Raw genomic sequence first — 23,661 nt, 5'->3', positions numbered from 1 at the left:
AGGACCCTCAGTAATCCTGGAAACTGCTCCCCTCACAGGCAGCACAAGACCACGCCCTGGAGGGAGAGCAGGAGGCTTGCAGCATGCCCAGCTTGCGGCAAAGCCCTTACTCACATCATCTTGGCGGTGAGGAACTGCCTCCACTCACAAGCAATCATGCAGACAGAGCTTCGTCACCCGTTCTCTAAAGAAGGCTACCACTGTTACTCCTGAATGGGCGCGCAGAGCAGAAAACATGAAACTTTGGCATGCATTGTGCTGTGATGTGTTCTGAATATAAACTTGAATTTTTTAGGCATTGCTATGCATCAGGCAGGCTTTTTTTTGGGTAACACCTTTATTAAGATATAACCCACATACCATACAATTCACCCATTTAGATAGAGCATATAATTCAATAGTTTTTTGGTTGTTACATTCAGACTTGTGCAACAATCAATTGTAGAACACTCTCATAACCTCCAAAAGACACCCCTTACTCTTTAGTCTTCAACCTCCCCCACCTTCCTCCCCTCCCCACCACCCCTAGCAACCACCAACCTACTGTCTGGCTCTCCAGATTTGCCCATCATAGACACTTTATATAAATGAAATGATACATATGTGGTCTTTTGTGACAGGCTTCTGTCACGTAGCAGAATGTTCACAAGGTTCATCAGTGTTGTGACAGCAATGCTTCATCCCTTTTTACACCCAAACGTATTCCACTGTCTGGATACAGCACATTTTGCTTATCAGCTCATCGGTTGAGGGACATTCAGGTTGTTTCTAACTTTTGGCCACCATGAGTAATGCTGCTGTGAACATGCATGTGTCACTTTCCGTGTGGACCTGTGTTCTGGTGAGCTTGGACACGTGCCTAGGATTGGCACTGCTGGGTAAACGGTGACTCTTTTTCAGGAACTGTCAAACTTTTCCAGAATGGCTGCACCATTTACATTCCTATCAGCAACACAGAAGCGTTCCAATTTCTCCACATCCTCATCAACACTTGTTATTGTCCATCTCTTTTACTATCGCGGCCATGAAGTGGTTATCTCATAGCGTTGCATTCTTCTGAAGTTGCATTCTCCTGAAGACTAGTGATGTAGAGCATCTTTTCATGTGCTTTCGGCCATTTGTATATATTCTTTAGAGAAATGTCTATTCGGATCCTTCGCCCACTTTAAAATTGGGTTACCTTTCCTTTTATTATTGAAAATGATGAGAACAAAGGCAAGAGAAATGGAGCCAAAATTAAGTCTCCTTCTAGCTTGCAACCCACTGACACCTGAACCACGCACAGCATGACCTTCATGGCTGCCTTAGTGCCCTAATGTTTGTTTTATTAAAGACTAAAAGTAACCTTAACAGCGGCTAGCCCTTCAAGGTCCTGAAAGCCTTGCTTCCAAACTCCTTAGAGGCTTACGCTATCCCTAACCTCACTAATTAAAAAGCACGTAGTCACCCCTCACAATCCTGGTGCAGGTCTTTCTGCGCATAGGGCCTGTCCCGTGCTATAATAAAATCAACTTTTGCACGAAAAACATCTCAAGAATTCTTGCTTAGCCATTTGCTCTCGAATTCAAAACTTCTAAATTTCATAATTTTGTCAGAAAAGCTTGAGTTTTTAATGACTATCCAGCTGCACTTTAAAACTCAGCCCCAGCCCCAACAGGAAGGGGATGGGCTCCTGCAAATTTTGTATCTCTTCCCAGATAACATCATTCTGGGAAAATTCCAGTCCCTGAAGTTGTGGTTCTTGATCCCCCCCCCCCCCCCCCAGTTCACAGATATCCTTGAGAGTCTGATGGACAGTCTCTGAGAGAAAAATGTACATATGCAAATTTGTCTATTTTGCATTTAGTATCAGGGAGTTCCTGGACCTTCCACCATTCAAGCATTGCCTTAGTAAGGTTCTTTCTTTTCATAAGAAGAGTGTACACTTATTTCTAATGATTGTATTGTCAAAATGATTTGAACCTGGCCTTAATGGACGACATAAAATGCCCAAATTCTAGGTTCCCACAGAGGAAAAAAGAGTGAACTGGCTGTGAGATTATCGAAATCACACTGTAAAGAAACAGCTTTTATAGAAGATTGCTTTGAAGGCCTGCAGTCCATCATTTCTCCAAATTTTCCCCTGTGATCAGGCCAGACCACGAGAGCTTTACACCATCACATCTGGGATTGTCTTAGAACTGGTCTCTGATTGCACTTCAGCCTTTGCCATCAGCCCACAATGAAAGCACACTGTAAGGAAACTGTGCAGATTCTATTACTATCAGTTACAAAAATGTTGTAGGACCTCTCCTAAGGCTCATACACGCACTCAGAAAAGATGTGCTTCTCTTCAACCCATGGTCTGTTTTGATCTCATGAGCACCATAAAGCTGTTACATAATGTTTCCTTCCCCACTTTTTCCCTTAAGAAACTCAGAGGTAAGGGGCACCTAAGTGATGCAGTCAATTAAGCATCTGACTCTTGATCTCGGCTCAGGTCATGATCTCACAGTTTGTGAGTTCGAGCCCCACGTCTAACTCTGCACTGATGGCACAGAGCCTACTTGGGATTCTGTCTCTCCTTGTCTCTGTCTCTCCCCCACTTATGTGCTCTCTCTCAAAATAAATAATAAACTTAAAAAACAACAACAACAACAACTCAGGTGTCTGGGTGGCTCAGTTGGTTTAGCATTTGACTTTGGCTCAGGTCATGATCTCACAGTTCGTGGGTTTGAGCCCCATGTCGGGCTCTGTGCTGACAGCTGCTTTGGATTGTGTGTCTCCCTCTGTTCCCCCACCCCCACCCCCACTCATGCTCTGTCTCTCTCTCTCTCAGAAATAAATAAACGTTAAAAAAACAAACAAACAAACAAAAACCTCAGAGGTAAAGTTGCTGCCTGTCCCCAGCAACTGAACTAGATATTCTGTTAATTTGTGAATGGACATTGATGGCCTTCATTTTCCCTTTGCCCTGATTCCACTGTTTCTTTTTGATACGTTTTACATGTGATCTCTGTTTCTAGAACAAGTCAACAAATCTCTTTTTCATGACACCTGTTTGTTTACGCATGTTCTTAATGACAGAACTTATTTTATAGTTATTTTTCTCACCGGTAACTTTTAGTTTCTGGACTCAAGGGTGTTTTGCAAACAGATTACCATCACCCCAGTTTACCAAGCAGTATGTGTCTAGGTAGGAGAAGGAAGGTAGAAAAATTTTTTTTAAGTTGAGAAGACATAAGAGAGACAGTGTTGTGGTTTTTTTCTACTTGACAAGATACTTTCATGGTGCTTACTAGGCTAGGCACTGTTCTATGTACTTTACAAATACTAATCTTCACAAAAACCCTATGAGGGACGCATGATTATTGCTTCCCGTTTTACAGATGAGAAGGCTCAGGTATGGAGCAGTTAATTAACTTGTGCAAGGTCACACAGCCAGTGAACAGTAGAGCCAGGATTAGGAACAGGGTCGCCAGCCTGCAGAGTCTGCACTCTCTACCCCGGGCCTCTGCTAAAGAGAGCCTGGCTCTGGGACCCTGGGTAAGCCACATAAATCACGTGGGAACAATGACACCCACTGCATCCTCGGCTCATTGAAATCAAAGGAGGCTCCACTGAAAGGCAGCATCCTCCCCACAGTGAGAACTCCACTTTGTCCTCTTCAGCTAAAACCTGCATAGAAACCCAGACCAAACTTCACTGGGAATGCCGGCCAAGTGGAATGAGGTAACTCACCCAACACAACGTCATCCGTAAACACCAAAAGTAGATGAGAGCACCCTTACCTTTTCATCTCCTCTGAGCATCCTGATCCTAGAAAGATTTTGTAAAGTGTGGGTTAGGAAACTAGCTCAAATTTAGTTGACACATTTTAATATTTGGCATATCTTCTTGAAAAATGAAGTTGAGAGATTAAATTGCAATCAAACATTTTGACAAATTTAGACAGTTTACTTCAACCAACAATGCAGTATAAGTTTAAGGGTGTACATAGTACCTCATGATTCCTTATGCATCTCCAGTGACTAGTGTCTGTCCTTGCTCCTCCTAGTCAACATGTACCATAGAAACTTGGGGTTGCACCCTACATATTTTAAGTGGAAGCATGGGACAGTCTGACACTCAAAAATCCCCTCATACCAATCCAGATGGGCATCACAGTTTTAGAGTCTGCAAAGCCCTTTCAGAAATGTATTTTCGGTAAATCCTCTCAACTCCATGAAGTACCATCCCCATTTTACAGGTGAGTACAATGAAGCCCAGAATAGTAGCCATTTTTATCCACCTAGTATTCACTTAGTATCTACTATGTGTAAGACAGCATACTGGATAGAGGCAGGACCTTGTCCCTCCTTTAAGGAGTTTCCAATTTAGTGGGAGAGACAGAAATTAGCACAGTATGGTCAGTGCTTTGAGAAGGGCACACACAAGGCACTGTAAGAAATGAGGAGCTCTCCCTGAGTCTGATTGGGGGCTGTGGGAAGTCTTTGCCAGGCAAGATAATACGGGCATGTGAAAGAGTTTGGGAAGAGGAGGCTGACCTAAGGGACAGCACGTCCACAGGCCCAAAGGGAAAACGTGGTGCATCTAAGGAAGGACATTTATCTGTTGGTTCAAACAATCTGAGCACTTCCACAGTGCTGGGCTTGTGCTGGGTGATGACGCCCCCACAGCGAACCAGACGGGCAAAGTCCTTGCCCTCAAGAAGCACAATTCTAAGGGTAGAAACAGATAATAAAAATGTAAATCAAGTAACAAAATGAGTTCAGAGTGGTGAGTAGTATGAAGGGAGTATGCGTTAGTCTGGACCAGGGTGGTGGCCCTGGGGAGAGAAATGGCTGCATCTAAGAGAGATTTGGGAAGCAGAACTGATAGGACATCCCAATGGCTTGGACCTGGAGGTGTGGGTGAAGAAGGAAATGAGGGGAACTCCTAGCAAATGGCAGACATGAAGCTGTCCTGACATGCAATCTTAGGAGGAGGGAGAACCAAGAGTTCTCTCTTGTGAAAATTCAACATAGGATGCTCACCAGACATTCGAGTAAAGCAGCTCTGGGAGTCAGATATCTAAGACAGCATCTCTGGAGAGACGTCAACATGAGCTTTGAATGTAGGGGTCACTGGCCTATAGATGCTCTTAAAAGCTTAAAAAGTGAATGGAATATTCTGGGGAAGTTGAGTGAGAAAACCCATGTCAAAGCCCCGGGGTGGGGGTGAAGGGAGAGGAGAGGCTTCGGAAGAGAAAAAGCCAGAAGAGCAGGTGAGATGGAGGGGCCAGTAAGGTAGGAGAGAAACCAGGAGTGACAGGTCATAGAAGCCAAGAGAGGAAGAGGGATTGGCTAATGTGTGAAATGATGCTCAGGGACTAATTAGATCACTGGTGACCTCGAGAGCAAGAAAGCAGTTTCATGGTAGGGATGGAGGTGGGGTTGGAGGAGGTTAAGAGGGAGGTGAGGAGCCAGAAACATCACTGCAGACAACTCTTGCCAGAATTGTTTGGGTGAAAGAAAGGAAATATACAGAGTATGAGACAGAAAGGCACAGGGAACTGAGGTTTTGTTTTGCTTTAAAGAAAGGGGAAATGACAGGATGTTTGTATGCTGAGAGGAAAGGGGCACTGGGGAGGGGAGAGTCGCAGAAGCCCTGTCCCTTCCCTCAGCCAGTGCCTTCTGATGTCTCCAGCTGCCCATTCTAGCTCCTCCACTGATCCATTTCCTGGGATTCTCAGATGCTGGCATCCTTCAGGGCCCCCAGCCCTGCGTACTGCTCTCCTCCCCCTACACATCCTCCTTGGTAGATCGTATCAGCTCTCCATGGTTTTAAACACCTTCTGCACCCTGAGATCTTTGTCTCCGCTTTAAACATCTCAGAAATGCACATGCCAAGCATTTCCATCTGACATTCCACAGGCACGCATGCCTAAAACCAGCCTGTCCTCTCCCTCCACCTCTCTCTTATACTTTGTTTGGAGCAAGACAGGGCTTTCTGTCACAATTCTTTCACCCCTATAAACTCTCCCAACCCAACCGGCCAGAAGCAACAACACTGGTACATCAATCTGAATCAGTCTGACTCTGAAATCCATACTTGCATTACCCATTTCTATAGTTACTTTCTCTTCAACTTGTATCATAAAATCCTTATTTTAATTAGTCTACAGCTATTCACAGTGAAGTCATTAAGAGAAAATACCACTTAATAATAAAGAGTAATGTGAGAAAAAAAAGAAGTCTAGCAAAGTGGTTTATTCTTACAAGTTATTGCTGGAGAAAGTTCTTCAAACAAACCAGTGCAGTGAAAATGCCTTAGAGAAGCATCAGGTTTTCAGATTTCTTCCCAACAGTGTTAGGATGTCTCATCTTCGCTATTTTTACATGTTCGTGTTTTGACAAGCTGCTTCGTCGGGTGACAGCAACTCTTCAGGGTTCATTTTTATTTCCAAGTTTGTGATTTTTTAAAAAGGCTACTTTAGGGTGAACTGTTTCACTGTCTTTTCACTCTCTCTTTTAAGTTCTTCAATATGGGCATCCAGGCGCTCTAGAATATGATGGGACCGCAGTTCCTCCTCTTCCAAAAATCTGGTAGCTATTGAACCAAGAGGAGACACAGGCAAGGGACACTGAAGGAGAAACAAATTTGGACATATGTAAGTTGAACAGTAGATTTCTCAGATACATTTTCTAACAAGAAATATTAAAAGGTGACTTAAAATACTTTTTCTTCCAAAGAGATAATTTGTTTTTATCCTAATGATAGGACTAGTAAAAAAGCAGCTGTTCCATAAACGTTAACGTAAGACTTCTTCCTTTCTGACACAAGTTGTATAAATGTGAAGTGTCACATAAATATGTTAGTTATGGGCCTAAAGAATATCTCAGTTCAGACTTATATATCCTTTAATACCCTCAGAAGAGAATATACCTAATGCCTGTTATTTTAAATTCACTTTTAAAATCTGAATGTGTTACTTTGATTTTAAAGCACAGAAAATCTACCGACAACAGATTAGACAGCAAGTGAAATCAATGCTTTCCCTCATCCAAAATCTCAGTCCACACTCCCTCATCTGAAACTCCTGGGACCACGGTATTTGAGAATCCAGATTTTAGAAAGGTAATACAGGACATGTACCACATACAGTCCATTCTCACGTGCAGTCGTTATTTTCTATATACAGTCCCCTCAAACACTGAGTTAGTGAATAAAGAATCATTGCTCCTTGGGGAAATATATACACACACAATCTCACACAGACTATCATCCTAAAAACAACTCCTCCTGGTAGAATCCATTTTCTTTATTTTACATAAGAGAAAACGAGGTGCAGAAGTGTGAAGTGACTTGCCAGAGGCCACCCCACTAACGGGTGCCAGAGTTGGGGTTCCAACCCTGTTTACCAGGCCCCAGAGCCCGAGCTCCCTGAGCTACACTGTGCTGTCCCCACGTCGTCCCCACTCTGGTCACCTCTGTGTGACAGCTGGACAGGAGGGCAGAGCACCACCTCAACCAATCTCAGCTGGGAACGTGTAAGCGGGGATCCAACCTTTTCACAGCTCCTCACAGGACCACAAATGACTGTGGGAGTCCCTCAAGTATTCAACAGGGTGTTAAATAGTTAAGCGAGTAGGAGAATTCGCAAATACAGAATCCGTGACGAATAAGGATCAACTGTATTACCTTAGTGGAGTCTGAGGTAACGTCTCATAATCAAAGACACTGATATTTCTGAAGCAAAATACTAAGTGGGATAAAGAGTCTATACATATTAGCACATCAGTTCAGTTCAGGTCAGGTTTTAGTGCCAAAAAGGTTTTGCTGCCAAACTTAGGAAGAAAGTTTTCAGGATGTTTTTAGGTCTCAGAATTACATGTAAGTGAAGTGGAGACTTCTTTTTTTTTTTAATTTTTTTTTTCAACGTTTATTTATTTTTGGGACAGAGAGAGACAGAGCATGAACGGGCGAGGGGCAGAGAGAGAGGGAGACACAGAATCGGAAACAGGCTCCAGGCTCTGAGCCATCAGCCCAGAGCCCGACGCGGGGCTCGAACCCACGGACCGCGAGATCGTGACCTGGCTGAAGTCGGACGCTTAACCGACTGCGCCACCCAGGCGCCCCTGGAGACTTCTTTTAACAATGAAAAGAAAACTCTTCCACGAACTTGTTGGCATATGCAAAGGTCAAAAATACTGCATTTTCACAGGGATAGGACTATGTAACTGGTCACGGTAATGAAAATCTGGCCAGAGGCAGGGGCTTCGGTAGAGAACGCAGACAAATGGTGGAGTCTGCACAGTGGCTGCAGGAACACGGAGCAGCGAGTGTCGCACTGGGGTACCCAGTCCACGTCTGGACACGTCAGGCGCAGTTCCTTCCTCCGCCTCCACCCACCCGCTTTCTCCCTTTCCCAAGTTGCTTCCTTTCTTCTTCACTGGCTAGGCCTCACGACCATCTTGGCATCCAGAGATATTCCTTGACCCTCTACAAATTGACCCTCTCTGAAATACAAAATTGACCCTCTCTGAAAAAGGCAGGAAAGGAATTTCCAATTAGGGTTAAAAACAAATGAATGGGAGTGCCTGGGTGGCTCAGTTGGGTAAGACTTCGACTCTTGGTTTCTGCTCAGGTCATGATCCTGGTGAGTTCGAACCCCACCATCGGGGTCTGTGCTGACAGCAGGAAGCCTGCTTGGGAATCTCTGTCTCCTTCTCTCTGTCCCACCCCTGCACTCACTGGTTCTCTCTGTCTCTCTCAAAATAAATAAACAAACTAAAAAAAAAGATACAAATGAATGGTTATGTTAATTTTCAAAACTAAGATGTATTTTGAAAAGTAATCATGGCTGAAATGTGTCTTCATGAGTAAAACTGCAAGACAGAAATACATGAACATAATAGAGTACTTAAGCTAGAGAACCAGTAAGGAAAAAAAAACCAAAACAAAACAGAAAACCATCACCCTGCTTTACCCTTAAAATAAAAAAATAAAGTCAAACTGAATAGACTTAATAAACTAATAAGATCAGAACGTTTCCATACCGAAGACATAAACTCTTCCTGGTCATTTATACTCTCAGAGACAGTGTCAGAAAAACTGGCATCATTTGTATCTAGTGCTGAAGGCAAAGAACTAGTTTTACACAGAAAGTTAGAAGGCAAAGAGATGGTGGAACTGCAAGGGCTGATCTGAGAGCTCAGGGGGCTGAGGACTCTGGACATGGGCTCTATACTATCCAATGCCTGTCGTCTCGGAGAATGAAGACCTGTTTTGCAGCGCTCAGTCTTTACTCCATCGTGTCTGTACGGGCCACGGGTTGGCCTGGATAGCAGATTAGAAAACAAAACAAATATATATTGTAGTAACTTTTCTCTTTCAACACAGAACCGCTGCAGGAAGTTCACTTAAAAACAAAGGAATAGCCTAACCAGTAAGGCTGTAATTTACTAAAAGAGCAGCCCACTCGGACTACATGCTCTTTCTATCCAGTCAGGCCCCAAACGTCCAACCCCCGCCGCCAGGCCTCAGCCCTCACGCGGAGACAAACTGCCATAGTGTGTTTGGTGCTAGGACAGAGGGAAGTACTGTGCGCATGAGCAGGGTGCCTGACATCATCTGGGGTCGAGGTGGCAGTGGAGGAGAGGGGTCGGCAGAGGCTTTGGTAGGTAGGAAACACGTCAGCTGTAGAATAAGAGCTGAAGCCAGGTGGGTTTTCACTGAATGCTGACTTCTTACGGTAACAGCTTATAATTAATTGACCAACAATACAAAGGAAGCTTTCTTTATGTGAAAAGCCAATTTCTACTTTTAGGGTACAAGTGGGGCTACAGAGGGGGGAGGCAGCATGGAAAGGCTTGGGGGAGGAAGGACGTTGTTTATGCATGCGTCCAGAGTGTCTGAAACTAAAGCTTGAAGGAAGTGCCATACAACCACCCGCCGCATTTTATCCTCATGGCAGCTTTACTTGTCCACACTGTACTTCGGAATCAGACATAGAGTCGTTTGAGGAAGATTTAATTTCTGTAGTCTGAAATCGTGCTCAAACGAGAGTTACAATAGTACACATTTTAAGTAAACTGTGAAGAAATTTTACTTGAACTCTGTATTCTTGAATTCAGGTGCTCTGCTGTGTGTCGGTTTAAAGATTCTCTCATGGTTTTTTTTGCATATCTGAGTAGAAATCTCCAGCTTAGATTTAGTATCCATCAACTCTTTCTGCAGTTGTTGATTTTCAGACACTAATTTATTTAAGGCCTCAATATAATTCTCCTGGAGGTCTGCTAGTGAAATCTCTTTTGCCTAATAAAAGAGAATGCTAGAGTTACATAATTTGTATAAGAATATTTGTGATCTGGGAGACTGCTGGTAGGAAATTACATTTCTTTCAGTTATAACTAGTTCATCTGTAGCTTTACTTTGGAAAAAGTGAATACTTGTGTTTGGCCCCCTATGAGAAAAAGTGTTGTCTCTTACAGTAAATGGGGGGGGGGCGGTAATTAGGAGCACAATGGGCTTCCCTGATGAGCCAAGGAATACCTACGGAGCTAGAGGAAGGCTGGAACTCAGATGGAGGAAAGCTACAAGTAGAGTCAGAAACAAAGAAAAAAAGAAAATAGCAGCCATGGGTTCTTCCAGAGTATCTACAAAAGAAGACTGAGAGACCTAGTTCAAAGAAAGGCATTTGAGCAGAAGGTTCTGAAAAGTACTCTGCTCTTCAGGACTTTTACATAACATTGGCACCTATTCTGGGACGTGAAATCAATATGAACTACGTGGTAGAGCTGCATGCAAGTATAAGGTGGAGATTCCTACTCTGATCTGGTATAGGTTCTAAGATCATTCATTTTATTGCTTTTCCATCTAGGTGTTTGCTGGTAAAACAGTACCTGAAAAAACAGTAGTCTGGACCGTTTTTGTTTTTTTTTTTACTAATGACAAAATCTTTCATTAACATTTTGAAAAATTATGGCAATCTTGTTTGGAATTTAATATGATGTTTAGCTTGGTCTTTTCTGTAAAGAATTTTCTAGAAATAAGCTGGTCAAAAGTGGTTTAACAAACAATTTAAAATATAAACTTTAAGATGCAGCATCCAAATATCTGTGTACCAATAGTGATGTAAGTTACAAGATTTTTCAGTAAGTTGCCAATGCCAGATAAAATCTTAAAAAAAAAAAACTGCAGGATACAGGAGTTAAACTACAAACTACTGTCGATTTTTTAAGTGTGGCATATAATTTATTTTATCAGAGTTACTGCTTTCATTATTAAGATAATTAATTTTGTTACAATAGTTATTTAATCCAAACATTCATTTGTAAAAGTAATTCCACCTTCCTAGGTGATAAACCACGAACAGGAACCTTCTAATAATTATTCTTAATACATACAACATGTTCACACTGTGTGTAACTTCAAAACCAGAGGAAGTTTAAACGACATGATGGGATTTTGACCAACCAGAGTCTGATGTTTGATGTCATGAAATATACTTTTTTTAAAAAGATAGTGCTTGCTTTTGCCGGGCATCTTTTGAACTTTTTTCAAATTTATTATTTCATTAGCAACAATTCAGATAAGTGAATGTGAAAGGTAATATAAAAACTGCATGCCACACACATGCCCAGCTGTTTGTAAAGAAAGGACAGGACTACTACTGTTAGATGAGGTTTCAGGAGAAATTAAACTCAACAGAATCTCTGGTCATAGTCTGGTTTAAGCACCCCTGACAGTTCCCAACTCTTAAATATGAATAGGCAATCACTGCATAAGATAAGATTCTCTCAATCAAGTACTACTAAATCCTGAGTCTTTTGAAGATTCTGTGGTGTAAATGAGGCTGGATCTTGACTTTCTCCACTACTAGCTTAGTATTGGCTTTATCAGGGCAAACAAAAATCATCTACCTTCCTTCCTCCCTCCCTTCCTTCCTTCCTTCCTCCCTCCTTCTCCTGGCACCCCCCCTCCCCGCCATGAGTCCAACTTCCCCCTTACAATTTAACTGCTGTCTCCTCTCCCCTTTTTCCTATCCTTGTAGGCTTGCACTTAAAAAAATCCTTTCATGGGACACCTGGGTGGCTCAGTCAGTTAAGCATCCAACTCTTGATTTCAGCTTAGGTCATGATCTCACAGTTCGTGAGATGGAGCCCCCACATCAGGGTCTGACAGCGTGGAGCCTGCTTAGGATTCTCTCTCCCCCTCTCTGTGCCCCTCCCCCGCTTGCACACACTCTCACTCACTCACTCTCTCTCAAAATAAGTAAACTCTTAAAAAAATTACTAAAATTAAGAAAAATCCATTCATTACAGTTTTAGAGGGATTTGGGAGGGAGCAAAATTAGATGCATTATTTTCATCTGCCACCTTAAATGATGACGTAATATTTCATAGTATAGATAGGCACAGATGAACCATCCCTCTATAGGTTAACATTTAGCTTATTTCAAATTTTTAGACATTGAAAATAGCATCAAAATGACCATTTCTGCACATTTGCGCCTATAAGATGGGTTCTTTGGAAATGCAAACTGGTATGACCTTTCTGGAGAACTATTCTGCAATGACTATCAAAATCAGAAATGCAGATGATCCAGGACTTTATAGGCTATATATATTTACAAGTTTAATGGACATTGCTAAATTGTCCTCTAGAAAGGCCATATCTATTCACTTTCTCGTTAACAGAGCTTAAGAGTCTGTTGCCCTATATCCTTGCCAATACTGATTATACTCATTCTTAAAAATCAGTGTCAAGCCAGTTAGCAAAAAAATATTTATTTTGTTTTGGTTATTGGGAGGTTAAATAAGCTTTTCTTGGTCACTAGATTTTTGCATTACTTCTATGAATTATCTGTTCTTTGTCCACTTTTCTACTGGAATCCGATCTTTTTATTATCTTTGCAGGAAATCCTTATATTAATTTTTTTAATTAAAAAAAATTTTTTTAAGTTTATTTTTGAGAGAGAGAGACAGAGACAGAGACAGAGACAGAGACAGAGAATGAGCAGGGGAAGGGAAGAGGGAGACACAGAATCCAAAGTAGGTTCCAGACTGTGAGAGTCAGCACAGAGCCTGACACAGGGCTCAAACCCACAAACCGTGAGATCATGACCTGGGCTGAAGTTGGACGTTTGACCAACTGAGCCACCCAGGCGCCCCATATTAATATTTTATATTAACCTTTTGACTATGTACAAATTGTTTTCCCCAACTCTATTAGTCTTGTTTTATGGGGTCTTATGCCATCCACAAATTTTACATTTTTATGTTGTAAAATTGTTTATGCTGTAAAATTCTTTATGCATTCATGATGCTAAGAGAATCTTACTGTCCCAAAAGATTATAAAGATAGTCCCCAATATTTTCTTTTACTTGAAATAAAGTATTCATTTAGTATTTTGTATTTTGCACTTTCTCCCACCCCAGCCCCCATAAACCATGATTATGAAATTAAAACTACTTAATAGCAAATAGGGGCTGTGTAACCATACATCTCTGAAGGCACACACCCTCTGGAAGTGCAGAAAAAAAGAATTTCTACAATCTTCGGGCATTTGACCAACATCAAGAAGAGATGGGTCAGAAGAGATGGGTCATTTTGCAAATTACAAGAATTTTATTAAAGGGGGCGCCTGGGTGGCGCAGTCGGTTAAGCGTCCGATCTCTTCAGCCAGGTCACGATCTCGCGGTCCGTGAGTTCGAGCCCTGCGTCAGGCTCTGGGCTGATGGCTCAGAGCCTGGAGCCTGTTTCCGATTCTGTGTCTCCCTCTCTCTCTGCCCCTCCCCCGTTCATGCTCTGTCTCTCTCTGTCCCAAAAATAGATTTAAAAAAAAAAAATAGCTAAAAGGACATCCACAGGGTTTATAACTCACTGTTAAGTAAGCATATTCTGCCCGCTTCACAGGAGCTGGTACACACTTCTTACCCTCCTTACTGGTTTACTTTCACTCTCCTAAGGCAAGAATCCTCAGCCATCCTTGTGTCTGTTACACTGTCTACTAAAATACCTTGAATGTAAAAGATTCTAGAATATTTGACTAAATTAATTATACCTTATAGAAATTAAAACCAAATTATGTTAAAGGTGATATACTTTATAAGGACAAGATATTATGAACATAGTACCTACAACAGTAATAATAGTACGTAACAAATTATTTACTGCATACTTGCTACATTCCAGACACTATGCTGAGCACTTTATATACACGCTCCCTATTAAGAACACAGACTGTACATATATTTTGTCATATGCATAATAAAAAAAAATCTTCCAATTGCTAAAGTGGAGAGTGATATTTTGCTCATTTCCATCATTGTCTTGACTTCTTTGAGAATGTTTCTGCAGAAGGAGCATTCCATTGTTTGATCTTAACTCTCTCTTTACAACATCAATATTTAAAGTTACTTCTTTAAAAGGCTTGGATAACAGAAAAAGACTTAAGTTTCTGTTTATGTACCTCATGTAAACCCAATTCCAATTTCATCACCATTTCAGAAAGATGATGATTTTCTAACTTGAGTGACTCCATCTGATCCAAAATCTCCTGAGAAGGGAAAAGCAGAAAAAAACAAACATAACAAATAAATCAAATGCATCTACAAAAGTTTTCCATACATAATTTTCATCAGGTAAAGACGCATTTTCCATTCGCACACATACACACACACACACACACACACACACACACACACACACACAAACATACACACACGTATATAAATATCTTCCTAAAAAAATTGTTTAAAAAGGTGTGTCAAGATGAATTAACATGCATGCATTTAATATATTCTAAGAAGGGGCACCTGGGTGGCTCAGTCAGTTAAGTGTCCGACTTCAGCTCAGGTCATGATCTCCCGGTCCATGAGTTTGAGCCCTGCGCCGGGCTCTGTGCTGACAGCTCAGAGCCTGGAGCCTACTTCAGATTCTTTGTCTCCCTCTTTCTCTGCCCCTCCCCCGCTCACACTCTAGCTCTCAAAAATGAATAAATGTTAAAAAAAAAAAAAAAAAAACATGAACGAGTTCACTGGTAAATCCCTCCCGCTCTCTAGCATCAGCCTCCTCTCATGTGGCTTCTACCTCCCACATCACATAGACTGTGCTCTGTACACAGGAGAATATAGGCATACCTCAGGGATAGTGCAGGTTCAGTTCCAGAGCACCACAAGAAAGCAAGTACCATAATAAAATGAGTCAAATGAATATTCTGGTTTCCCAAGGGATATCATTTACACACTTTAATTTAAAAATACTTTTTTGGGGCACCTGGGTGGCTCAGCTGGTTAAGCTTCTGACTTTTTTTTTTTTAATATATGAAATTTATTGTCAAATTGGTTCCCATACAACACCCAGTGCTCATCCCAAAAGATGCCCTCTTCAATACCCATCACCCATCCTCCCCTCCCTCCCACCAGCCCACCAGCCCTGAGTTTATTCTCATTTTTTAAGAGTCTCTTATGCTTTGGCTCTCTCCCTCTCTAACCTCTTTTTTTTTTTCCTTCCCCTCCCCCATGGGTTCTTGTTAAGTTTCTCAGGATTCACATAAGAGTGAAAACATATGGTATCTGTCTTTCTCTGTATGGCTTATTTCACTTAGCATCACACTCTCCAGTTCCGTCCACATTGCCACAAAGGGCCATATTTCATTCTTTCTCATTGCCACGTAGTACTCCATTGTGTATATAAACCACAATTTCTTTATCCATTCATCAGCTGATGGACATTTAGGCTCTTTCCATAATTTGGCTATTGTTGAGAGTGCTGCTATAAACATTGGGGTACAAGTGCCCCTATGCATCAATACTCCTGTATCCCTTGGGTAAATTCCTAGCACTACTACTGCTGGGTCATAGAGTAGGTCTATTTTTAATTTTTTGAGGAACCTCCACACTGTTTTCCAGAGTGGCTGTACCAGTTTGCATTCCCACCAACAGTGCAAGAGGGTTCCCGTTTCTCCACATCCTCTCCAGCATCTATAGTCTCCTAATTTGTTCATTTTGGCCACTCTGACTAGCGTGAGGTGATATCTGAGTGTGGTTTTGATTTGTATTTCCCTGATGAGGAGCGATGTTGAGCATCTTTTCATGTGCCTGTTGGCCATCCGAATGTCTTCTTTAGAGAAGTGTCTATTCATGTTTTCTGCCCATTTCTTCACTGGATTATTTGTTTTTCGGGTGTGGAGTTTGGTGAGCTCTTTATAGATTTTGGATACTAGCCCTTTGTCTGATATGTCATGTGCAAATATCTTTTCCCATTCCGTTGGTTGCCTTTTAGTTTTGTTGATTGTTTCCTTTGCTGTGCAGAAGATTTTTAACCTCATGAGGTCCCAATAGTTCATTTTTGCTTTTAATTCCCTTGCCTTCGGGGATGTGTCCAGTAAGAAATTGCTACGGCTGAGGTCAGAGAGGTCTTTTCCTGTTTTCTCCTCTAGGGTTTTAATGGTTTCCTGTCTCACATTCAGGTCCTTTATCCATTTTTTTTTTTTTTTTTTTTTTTTGGGACAGAGAGAAACAGAGCATGAACGGGGGAGGGGCAGAGAGAGAGGGAGACACAGCATCGGAAACAGGCTCCAGGCTCCGAGCCATCAGCCCAGAGCCTGACGCGGGGCTCGAACTCACAGACCGCGAGATCGTGACCTGGCTGAAGTCGGACGCTTAACCGACTGCGCCACCCAGGTGCCCCTCCTTTATCCATTTTGAGTTTATTTTTGTGAATGGTGTCAGAAAGTGGTCTAGTTTCAACCTTCTGCATATGGCTGTCCAGTTCTCCCAGTACCATTTGTTAAAGAGACTGTCTTTTTTCCATTGGATATTCTTTCCTGCATTGTCAAAGATTAGTTGGCCATACTTTTGTGAGTCTAGTTCTGGGGTTTCTCTTCTATTCCATTGGTCTATGTGTCTGTTTTTGTGCCAATACCATGCTGTCTTGATGATGACAGCTTTGCAGTAGAGGCTAAAGTCTGGGATTGTGATGCCTCCTGCTTTGGTCTTCTTCTTCAAAATTACTTTGGCTATTCGGGGCCTTTTGTGGTTCCATATGAATTTTAGGATTGCTTATTCTAGCTTCGAGAAGAATGCTGGTGCAATTTTGATTGGGATTGCATTGAATGTGTAGATAGCTTTGGGTAGTATTGACATTTTGACAATATTTATTCTTCCAACCCATGAGCACGGAATGTTTTTCCATTTTTTTAAATCTTCTTCAATTTCCTTCATAAGCTTTCTATAGTTTTCAGCATACAGATCTTTGACATCTTTGGTTAGATTTATTCCTAGGTATTTTATGCTTCTTGGTGCAATTGTGAATGGGATCAGTTTCTTTATTTGTCTTTCTGTTGCTTCATTATTAGTGTATAAGAATGCAATTGATTTCTGTACATTGATTTTGTATCCTGCGACTTTACTGAATTCATGTATCAGTTCTAGCAGACTTTTGGTGGAGTCTATCGGATTTTCCATGTATAATATCGTGTCATCTGCAAAAAGTGAAAGCATAACTTCATCTTTGCCAATTTTGATGCCTTTGATTTCCTTTCGTTGTCTGATTGCTGATGCTAGAACTTCCAACACTATCTTAAACAACAGCGGTGAGAGTAGACATCCCTGTCGTGTTCCTGATCTCAGGGAAAAAGCTCTCAGTTTTTCCCCATTGAGGATGTTAGCTGTGGGCTTTTCATAAATGGCTTTTATGATCTTTAAGTATGTTCCTTCTATCCCGACTTTCTCGAGGGTTTTTATTAAGAAAGGATGATGAATTTTGTCAAATGCTTTTTCTGCATCGATTGACAGGATCATATGGTTCTTATCTTTTCTTTTATTAATGTGATGTATCACGTTGATTGATGTGCGAATATTGAACCAGCCCTGCATCCCAGGAATGAATCCCACTTGATCATGGTGAATAATTCTTTTTATATGCTGTTGAATTCGATTTGCTAGTATCTTATTGAGAATTTTTGCATCCATATTCATCAGGGATATTGGCCTGTAGTTCTATTTTTTTTACTGGGTCTCTGTCTGGTTTGGGAATCAAAGTAATACTGGCTTCATAGAATGAGTCTGGTAGTTTTCCTTCCCTTTCTATTTTTTGGAATAGCTTGAGAAGGACAGGTATTATCTCTGCTTTAAACGTCTGGTAGAACTCCCCTGGGAAGCCATCTGGTCCTGGACTCTTATTTGTTGGGAGATTTTTGGTAACTGATTCAATTTCTTCCCTGCTTATGGATCTGTTCAAGCTTTCTATTTCCTCCTGCTTGAGTTTTGGAAGTGTGTGGGTGTTTAGGAATTTGTCCATTTCTTCCAGGTTGTCCAGTTTGTTGGCATATAGTTTTTCATAGTATTCCCTGATAATTGCTTGTGTTTCTGAGGGACTGGTTGTAATAATCCCATTTTCATTCATGATTTTATCTATTTGGGTCATCTCCCTTTTCTTTTTGAGAAGCCTGGCTAGACGTTTATCAATTTTATTTTTTCCAAAAACCAACTCTTGGTTTCGTTGATCTGCTCTACAGTTTTTTTAGATTCTATATGTTTATTTCTGCTCTGATCCTTGTTATTTCTCTTCTTCTGCTGGGTTTAGGGTGTCTTTGCTGTTCTGCTTCTATTTCCTTTAGGTGTGCTGTTAGATTTTGTATTTGGGATTTTTCTTGTTTCTTGAGATAGGCCTGGATTGCAATGTATTTTCCTCTCAGGACTGCCTTCGCTGCGTCCCAAAGCGTTTGGATTGTTGTATTTTCATTTTCGTTTGTTTCCATATATGTTTTAATTTCTGCTCTAATTGCCTAGTTGACCCATTCATTCTTTAGTAGGGTGTTCTTTAACCTCCATGTTTTTGGAGGTTTTCCAGACGTTTTCTGTGGTTGATTTCAAGCTTCATAGCATTGTGGTCTGAAAGTATGCATGGTATGATCTCAATTCATGTATACTTATGAAGGGCTGTTTTGTGACCCAGTATGTGATCGATCTTGGAGAATGTTCCATGTGCACTCAAGAAGAAAGTATATTCTGTTGCTTTGGGATGCAGGGTTCTAAATATATCTGTCAAGTCCATCTGATCCAATGTATCATTCAGGGCCCTTGTTTCTTTATTAACCATGTGTCTAGATGATCTATCCATTGCTGTGAGTGGGGTGTTAAAGTCCTCTGCAATTACCACATTCTTATCAATAAGGTTGCTTATGTTTGTGAGTAATTGTTTTATATATTTGGGGGCTCCTGTATTTGGCACATAGACATTTATAATTGTTAGCTCTTCCTGATGGATAAACCCTGTAATTATTATACAATGCCTTCTTCATCTCTTGTTACAGCTTTAATTTAAAGTCTAGTTTGTCTGATATAAGTATGGCTACTCCAGCTCTCTTTTGACTTCCAGTAGCATGATAAATAGTTCTCCTCTCTCACTTTCAATCTGAAGGTGTCCTCAGGTCTAAAATGAGTCTCTTGTAGACAGCAAATAGATGGGTCTTGTTTTTTTATCCATTCTGATACCCTATGTCTTTTGGTTGGTGCATTTAGTCCATTTACGTTCAGTGTTATTATAGAAAGAGATGGGTTTAGAGTCATTGTGATGTCTGTAGGTTTCATGCTTGTAGTGATATCTCTGGTACTCTGTCTCACAGGATCCCCCTTAGGATCTCTTGTAGGGCTGGTTTAGTGGTGATGAATTCCTTCAGTTTTTGTTTGTTTGGGAAGACCTTTATCTCTCCTTCTATTCTTTTTTTAAATGTTTTTTTTAAATGTTTATTTATTTTTGAGACAGAGAGAGACAGAGCATGAATGGGGGAGGGTCAGAGAGAGGGAGACACAGAATCCGAAACAGGCTCCAGGCTCTGAGCTGTCAGCACAGAGCTTGACGCGGGGCTCGAACTCACGGACCGCAAGATCGTGACCTGAGCCGAAGTCGGCCGCTCAACTGACTGAGCCACCCAGGCGCCCCTCTCCTTCTATTCTAAAGGACAGATTTGCTGGATAAAGGATTCTCGGCTGCATATTTTTTCTGTTCATCACATTGAAGATTTCCTGCCATTCCTTTCTGGTCTGCCAAGTTTCAGTAGAGAGATCAGTCACAAGTCTTATCGGTCTCCCTTTATATGTTAGAGCACATTTATCCCTAGCTGCTTTCAGAATTTTCTCTTTATCCTTGTATTTTGCCAGTTTCACTATGATATGTTGTGCAGAGGATCGATTCAAGTTACGTCTGAAGGGAGTTCTCTGTGCCTCTTGGATTTCAATGCCTTTTTCCTTCCCCAGATCAGGGAAGTTCTCAGCTATGATTTCTTCAAATACACCTTCAGCACCTTTCCCTCTCTCTTCCTCCTCTGGAATACCAATTATGCGTATATTATTTCTCTTTAGTGCATCACTTAGTTCTCTACTTTTCCCCTCATACTCCTGGATTTTTTTATCTCTCTTTTTCTCAGCTTCCTCTTTTTCCATAACTTTATCTTCTCATTCCCCTATTCTCTCTTCTGCCTCTTCAATCTGAGCTGTGGTTGTCTCCATTTTATTTTGCAGCTTATTTATAGCATTTTTTAGCTCCTCCTGGCCGTTCCTTAGTCCCTTGATCTCTGTAGCAATAGATTCTCTGCTGTCCTCTATACTGTTTTCAAGCCCAGTGATTAATTTTATGACTATTATTCTAAATTCACTTTCTGTTACATTGTTTAAATCCTTTTTGATCAGTTCGTTAGCTGTCGTTGTTTCCTGGAGATTCTTTTGAGGGGAATTCTTCCGTTTCATCATTTTGGATAGTCCCTGGAGTGGTGCGGAACTGCAGGGCACTTCCCCTGTGCTGTCTTGAATAACTTGCGTTGGTGGGCGGGGCCGCAGTCAGACCTGATGTCTGCCCCCAGCCCACCGCTGGGGCCACAGTCAGACAGGTGTGTACCTTCTCTTCCCCTCTCCTAAGAGCAGGATTCACTGTGGGGTGGTGTGGCCCGTCTGGGCTACTTGCACACTGCCAGGCTTGTGGTGCTGGGGATCTGGCAAATTAGCTGGGGTGGATCGGCAAGGTGCACGGGGGCGGGAGGGGCAGGCTCAGCTCACTTTTCCTTCGTGATCCGCTTCGGGAGGGGCCCTGCGGCACCGGGAGGGAGTCAGACCCGCCGCCAGAGGGACGGATCCGCAGAAACACAGCGTTGGGTGTTTGCGCGGTGCCAGCAAGTTCCCTAGCAGGAACTGGTTCCCTTTGGGATTTTGGCTGGGGGATAGGCAAGGGAGATGGCGCTGGCGAGCGCCTTTGTTCCCCGCCAAGCTGAGCTCTGTCATCCAGGGCTCAACAACTCTCTCTCCCGTTGCCCTCCAGCCATCCTGCTCTCCGAGCAGAGCTGTTAGCTTATAACCTTCCAGATGTTAAGTCCTGACTGCTGTCCGAACACACTCCATCTGGCCCCTCTGCTTTTGCAAGCCAGACTCAGGGCTCTGCTTGGCCGGCGGGCTGCCCCTCTGCCTCAGCTCCCTCCCGCCAGTCCGTGTAGTGTGCACCGCCTTGCCGCCCTTCCTACCCTCTTCCGTGGGCCTCTCGTCTGCGCTTAGCTCTGGAGACTCGGTTCTGCTAGTCTTCTGGCGGTTTTCTGAGTTATTTAGGCAGGTGTGGGTGGAATCTAAGTGATCAGCAGGACGCGCGGTGAGCCCAGCGTCCTCCTATGCCGCCATCTTCCCTCCTCTTGGAATCCCAAGCTTCTGACTCTTGATTTCAGCTCAGATCATGATCTCACAGTTCATGGGATCAGTTCACAGGATCAAGCCCCACATCTGCCTCTGAGCTGACAGTGTGGAACCTGCTTGGGATTCTCTCTCTCCCTCTCTCTCTCTCTCTGCCCCTCCCCTGCTCCTGTGTGTGCTCTCTCTCTCAAAAATAAATTATTTTTAAAAAATGAAAATAAAGTATTTTTTTTGCTAGAAGATGCTAACCATCACCTGAACTTCTGGCAAGTTATAATTACTGATCACAGATTACCATACAAACATAATAATAATGAGAACATTTACGAAATATTGCAAGAATTACCAAAATGTAACACAGAAACACGAGCAAATACTGTTGGAAAGATGGCACCAAGAGATTTGCTTATCACAGGGCTCAAACCAAAGTGCAAAAAGAGGAGGCATGCCTGTAACTTACCTTCAGTCCTCATTCTCAAGTTGTCTGCTTGGCCATTCCAACTTGAAAAGACTCCTGCCTTCCTTGGTTTCCTGCTTCCTTTGTGAAAACTATCTCATTTCCCTCCTTATCCCCTTCTTTTCTCAGCTCTATTCCAAAACCTTTTTACCCTAAATGAGTAGTTTCCTAAGTTTGGTTCAGTCTCAGCTCTTTATCTCTATGCTTTCTTCCCATAATTTCTCAGTCTCTCAGGGTGTTTCAAAGGCCATCTCCATGCAGAGATTTCCACAGCCAAATGCCTCACCTCAATTTTAATCTTGAACTCCAGCCTTCTGTGAAATCAACTATTAGATATTTCCATATGAAAGTCCAGCCTTTATCTCAAACCAGTTCCCTCCACCAGCTTCCCTATTTTGTGTAACTTTCATACAAATGCAGTATCTGCCCCAATCTGCTCCCATCTTTTATTTCACTAAAGAGCATCACTTTTACTCAATTGCCATGTTGCAATCCTGAGTGACATCCTCCCTTAACTCTAACTTGCCCTCTGGGTCCAAGCAACTACAAAGCCCAGTTAATTTTACCAGCCACGTACCTCAGAATTCCTCCATTTCCCTCTACCTTCCCTGCCCACTGCTCAGGCCACCATGTCACTCCTGTATCCATAGTGGTCTCTTTGCCTCCTCGCTCACTCTCCATATGACAACCATAGGGACCCTTGACTCCCGCTTACAGCCATTGTCTAGTGGCCTCAAGAGAACACTAAAACCTTTCACAAGCTGGCAGGGCCCTTCAGGAGTTCCTGCTTCCCAGTCCCATCCCTTGTGTGCTCTAGTCTGTCAACGCAGACACATCACACTCTCACCAGATACAAGAGACACAGCCTCTCTACTCTAGTCACTCTCACCTCCCCACTGATCCTCACAGAATGCTTGTTAACCAGCACACCCTCAGCCCAAAGCAGGAGTCTAATACAAATTTGCTGAATTAAATACTATGGAGAGGCACCTAGGTGGCTCAGTCGGTTAAGTGTCTGACTACTTTTTAAACAACTTTTTTAAGTTTATTTATTTAGTTAGAGAGAGAGAGGGCAGGGGAGGGGCAGAGAGAGAGAGAGAGAGAGAGACAAAGAATCCCAAGCAGGCTCCACACTGTCAGCACAGAGCCTGATGCAGAACTTGAACTCATGAACCATAAGATCATGACCTGAGCCGAAATCAAGAGTTGGATGCTCAACCAACGGAGCCTCCCAGGCACCCCAAGTGTCCAACTCTTAATATAGGCTCAGGTCATGATCTCACAGGTTGTGGGAGCAAGCCCCGAGTCGGGCTCGAGGTTCAGTGCTCCCATACTCGTGCTTGGGATTCTCACTTCTCTCTCTCTCTCTCTGCCCCTCCCCCGCTCACACTCTTTCTCTCAAGGTAAATAAACATTTTTTTAAAAAAAATACTATGGGGGGGCGCCTGGGTGGCTCAGTTGGTTGAGCGTCCGACTTCGGCTCAGGTCATGATCTCGCTGTCCGTGAGTTTGAGCCCCACGACAGGCTCTGTGCTGACAGCTCAGAGCCTGGAGCCTGTTTCA

General features: G+C 42.5%; 1 protein-coding gene across 11 annotated transcripts in view; it reads right to left on the bottom strand.

Moving 5' to 3' along the window:
• Positions 1–318: 318 nt before the first annotated feature.
• The window catches only part of CEP63 (centrosomal protein 63), a 69,640-nt gene continuing 46,297 nt past the window's right edge, over positions 319–23,661 (bottom strand). For 8 of the 11 annotated variants that reach the window (XM_047099275.1, XM_047099274.1, XM_047099276.1 and 5 more), the window contains 3 exons: positions 14,438–14,524; positions 10,073–10,278; positions 6,483–6,604 (listed from right to left, as the gene is read on the bottom strand). In XM_047099275.1, the coding sequence (XP_046955231.1) occupies positions 6,571–6,604; positions 10,073–10,278; positions 14,438–14,524 (327 nt within the window). In that variant the 3' untranslated portion in view covers positions 6,483–6,570. Of the gene's footprint in view, positions 1,186–3,770; positions 3,799–6,199; positions 6,605–9,020; positions 9,301–10,072; positions 10,279–14,437; positions 14,525–23,661 lie in introns of those variants that run through there. The other 3 variants (XM_047099283.1, XM_047099281.1, XM_047099280.1) reach the window with 3 other exon arrangements.

The sequence above is a fragment of the Lynx rufus genome, unplaced genomic scaffold (assembly GCF_022079265.1).
Source record: "Lynx rufus isolate CCGP_SWC_20201006 ecotype Redwood Valley unplaced genomic scaffold, mLynRuf1.p SCAF_5, whole genome shotgun sequence".
In the NCBI taxonomy this organism is placed as follows: Eukaryota; Metazoa; Chordata; class Mammalia; order Carnivora; family Felidae; genus Lynx; species Lynx rufus.
Note: the sequence above shows the minus strand (reverse complement) of the source record. Positions and strands in the feature narration are given on the sequence as shown.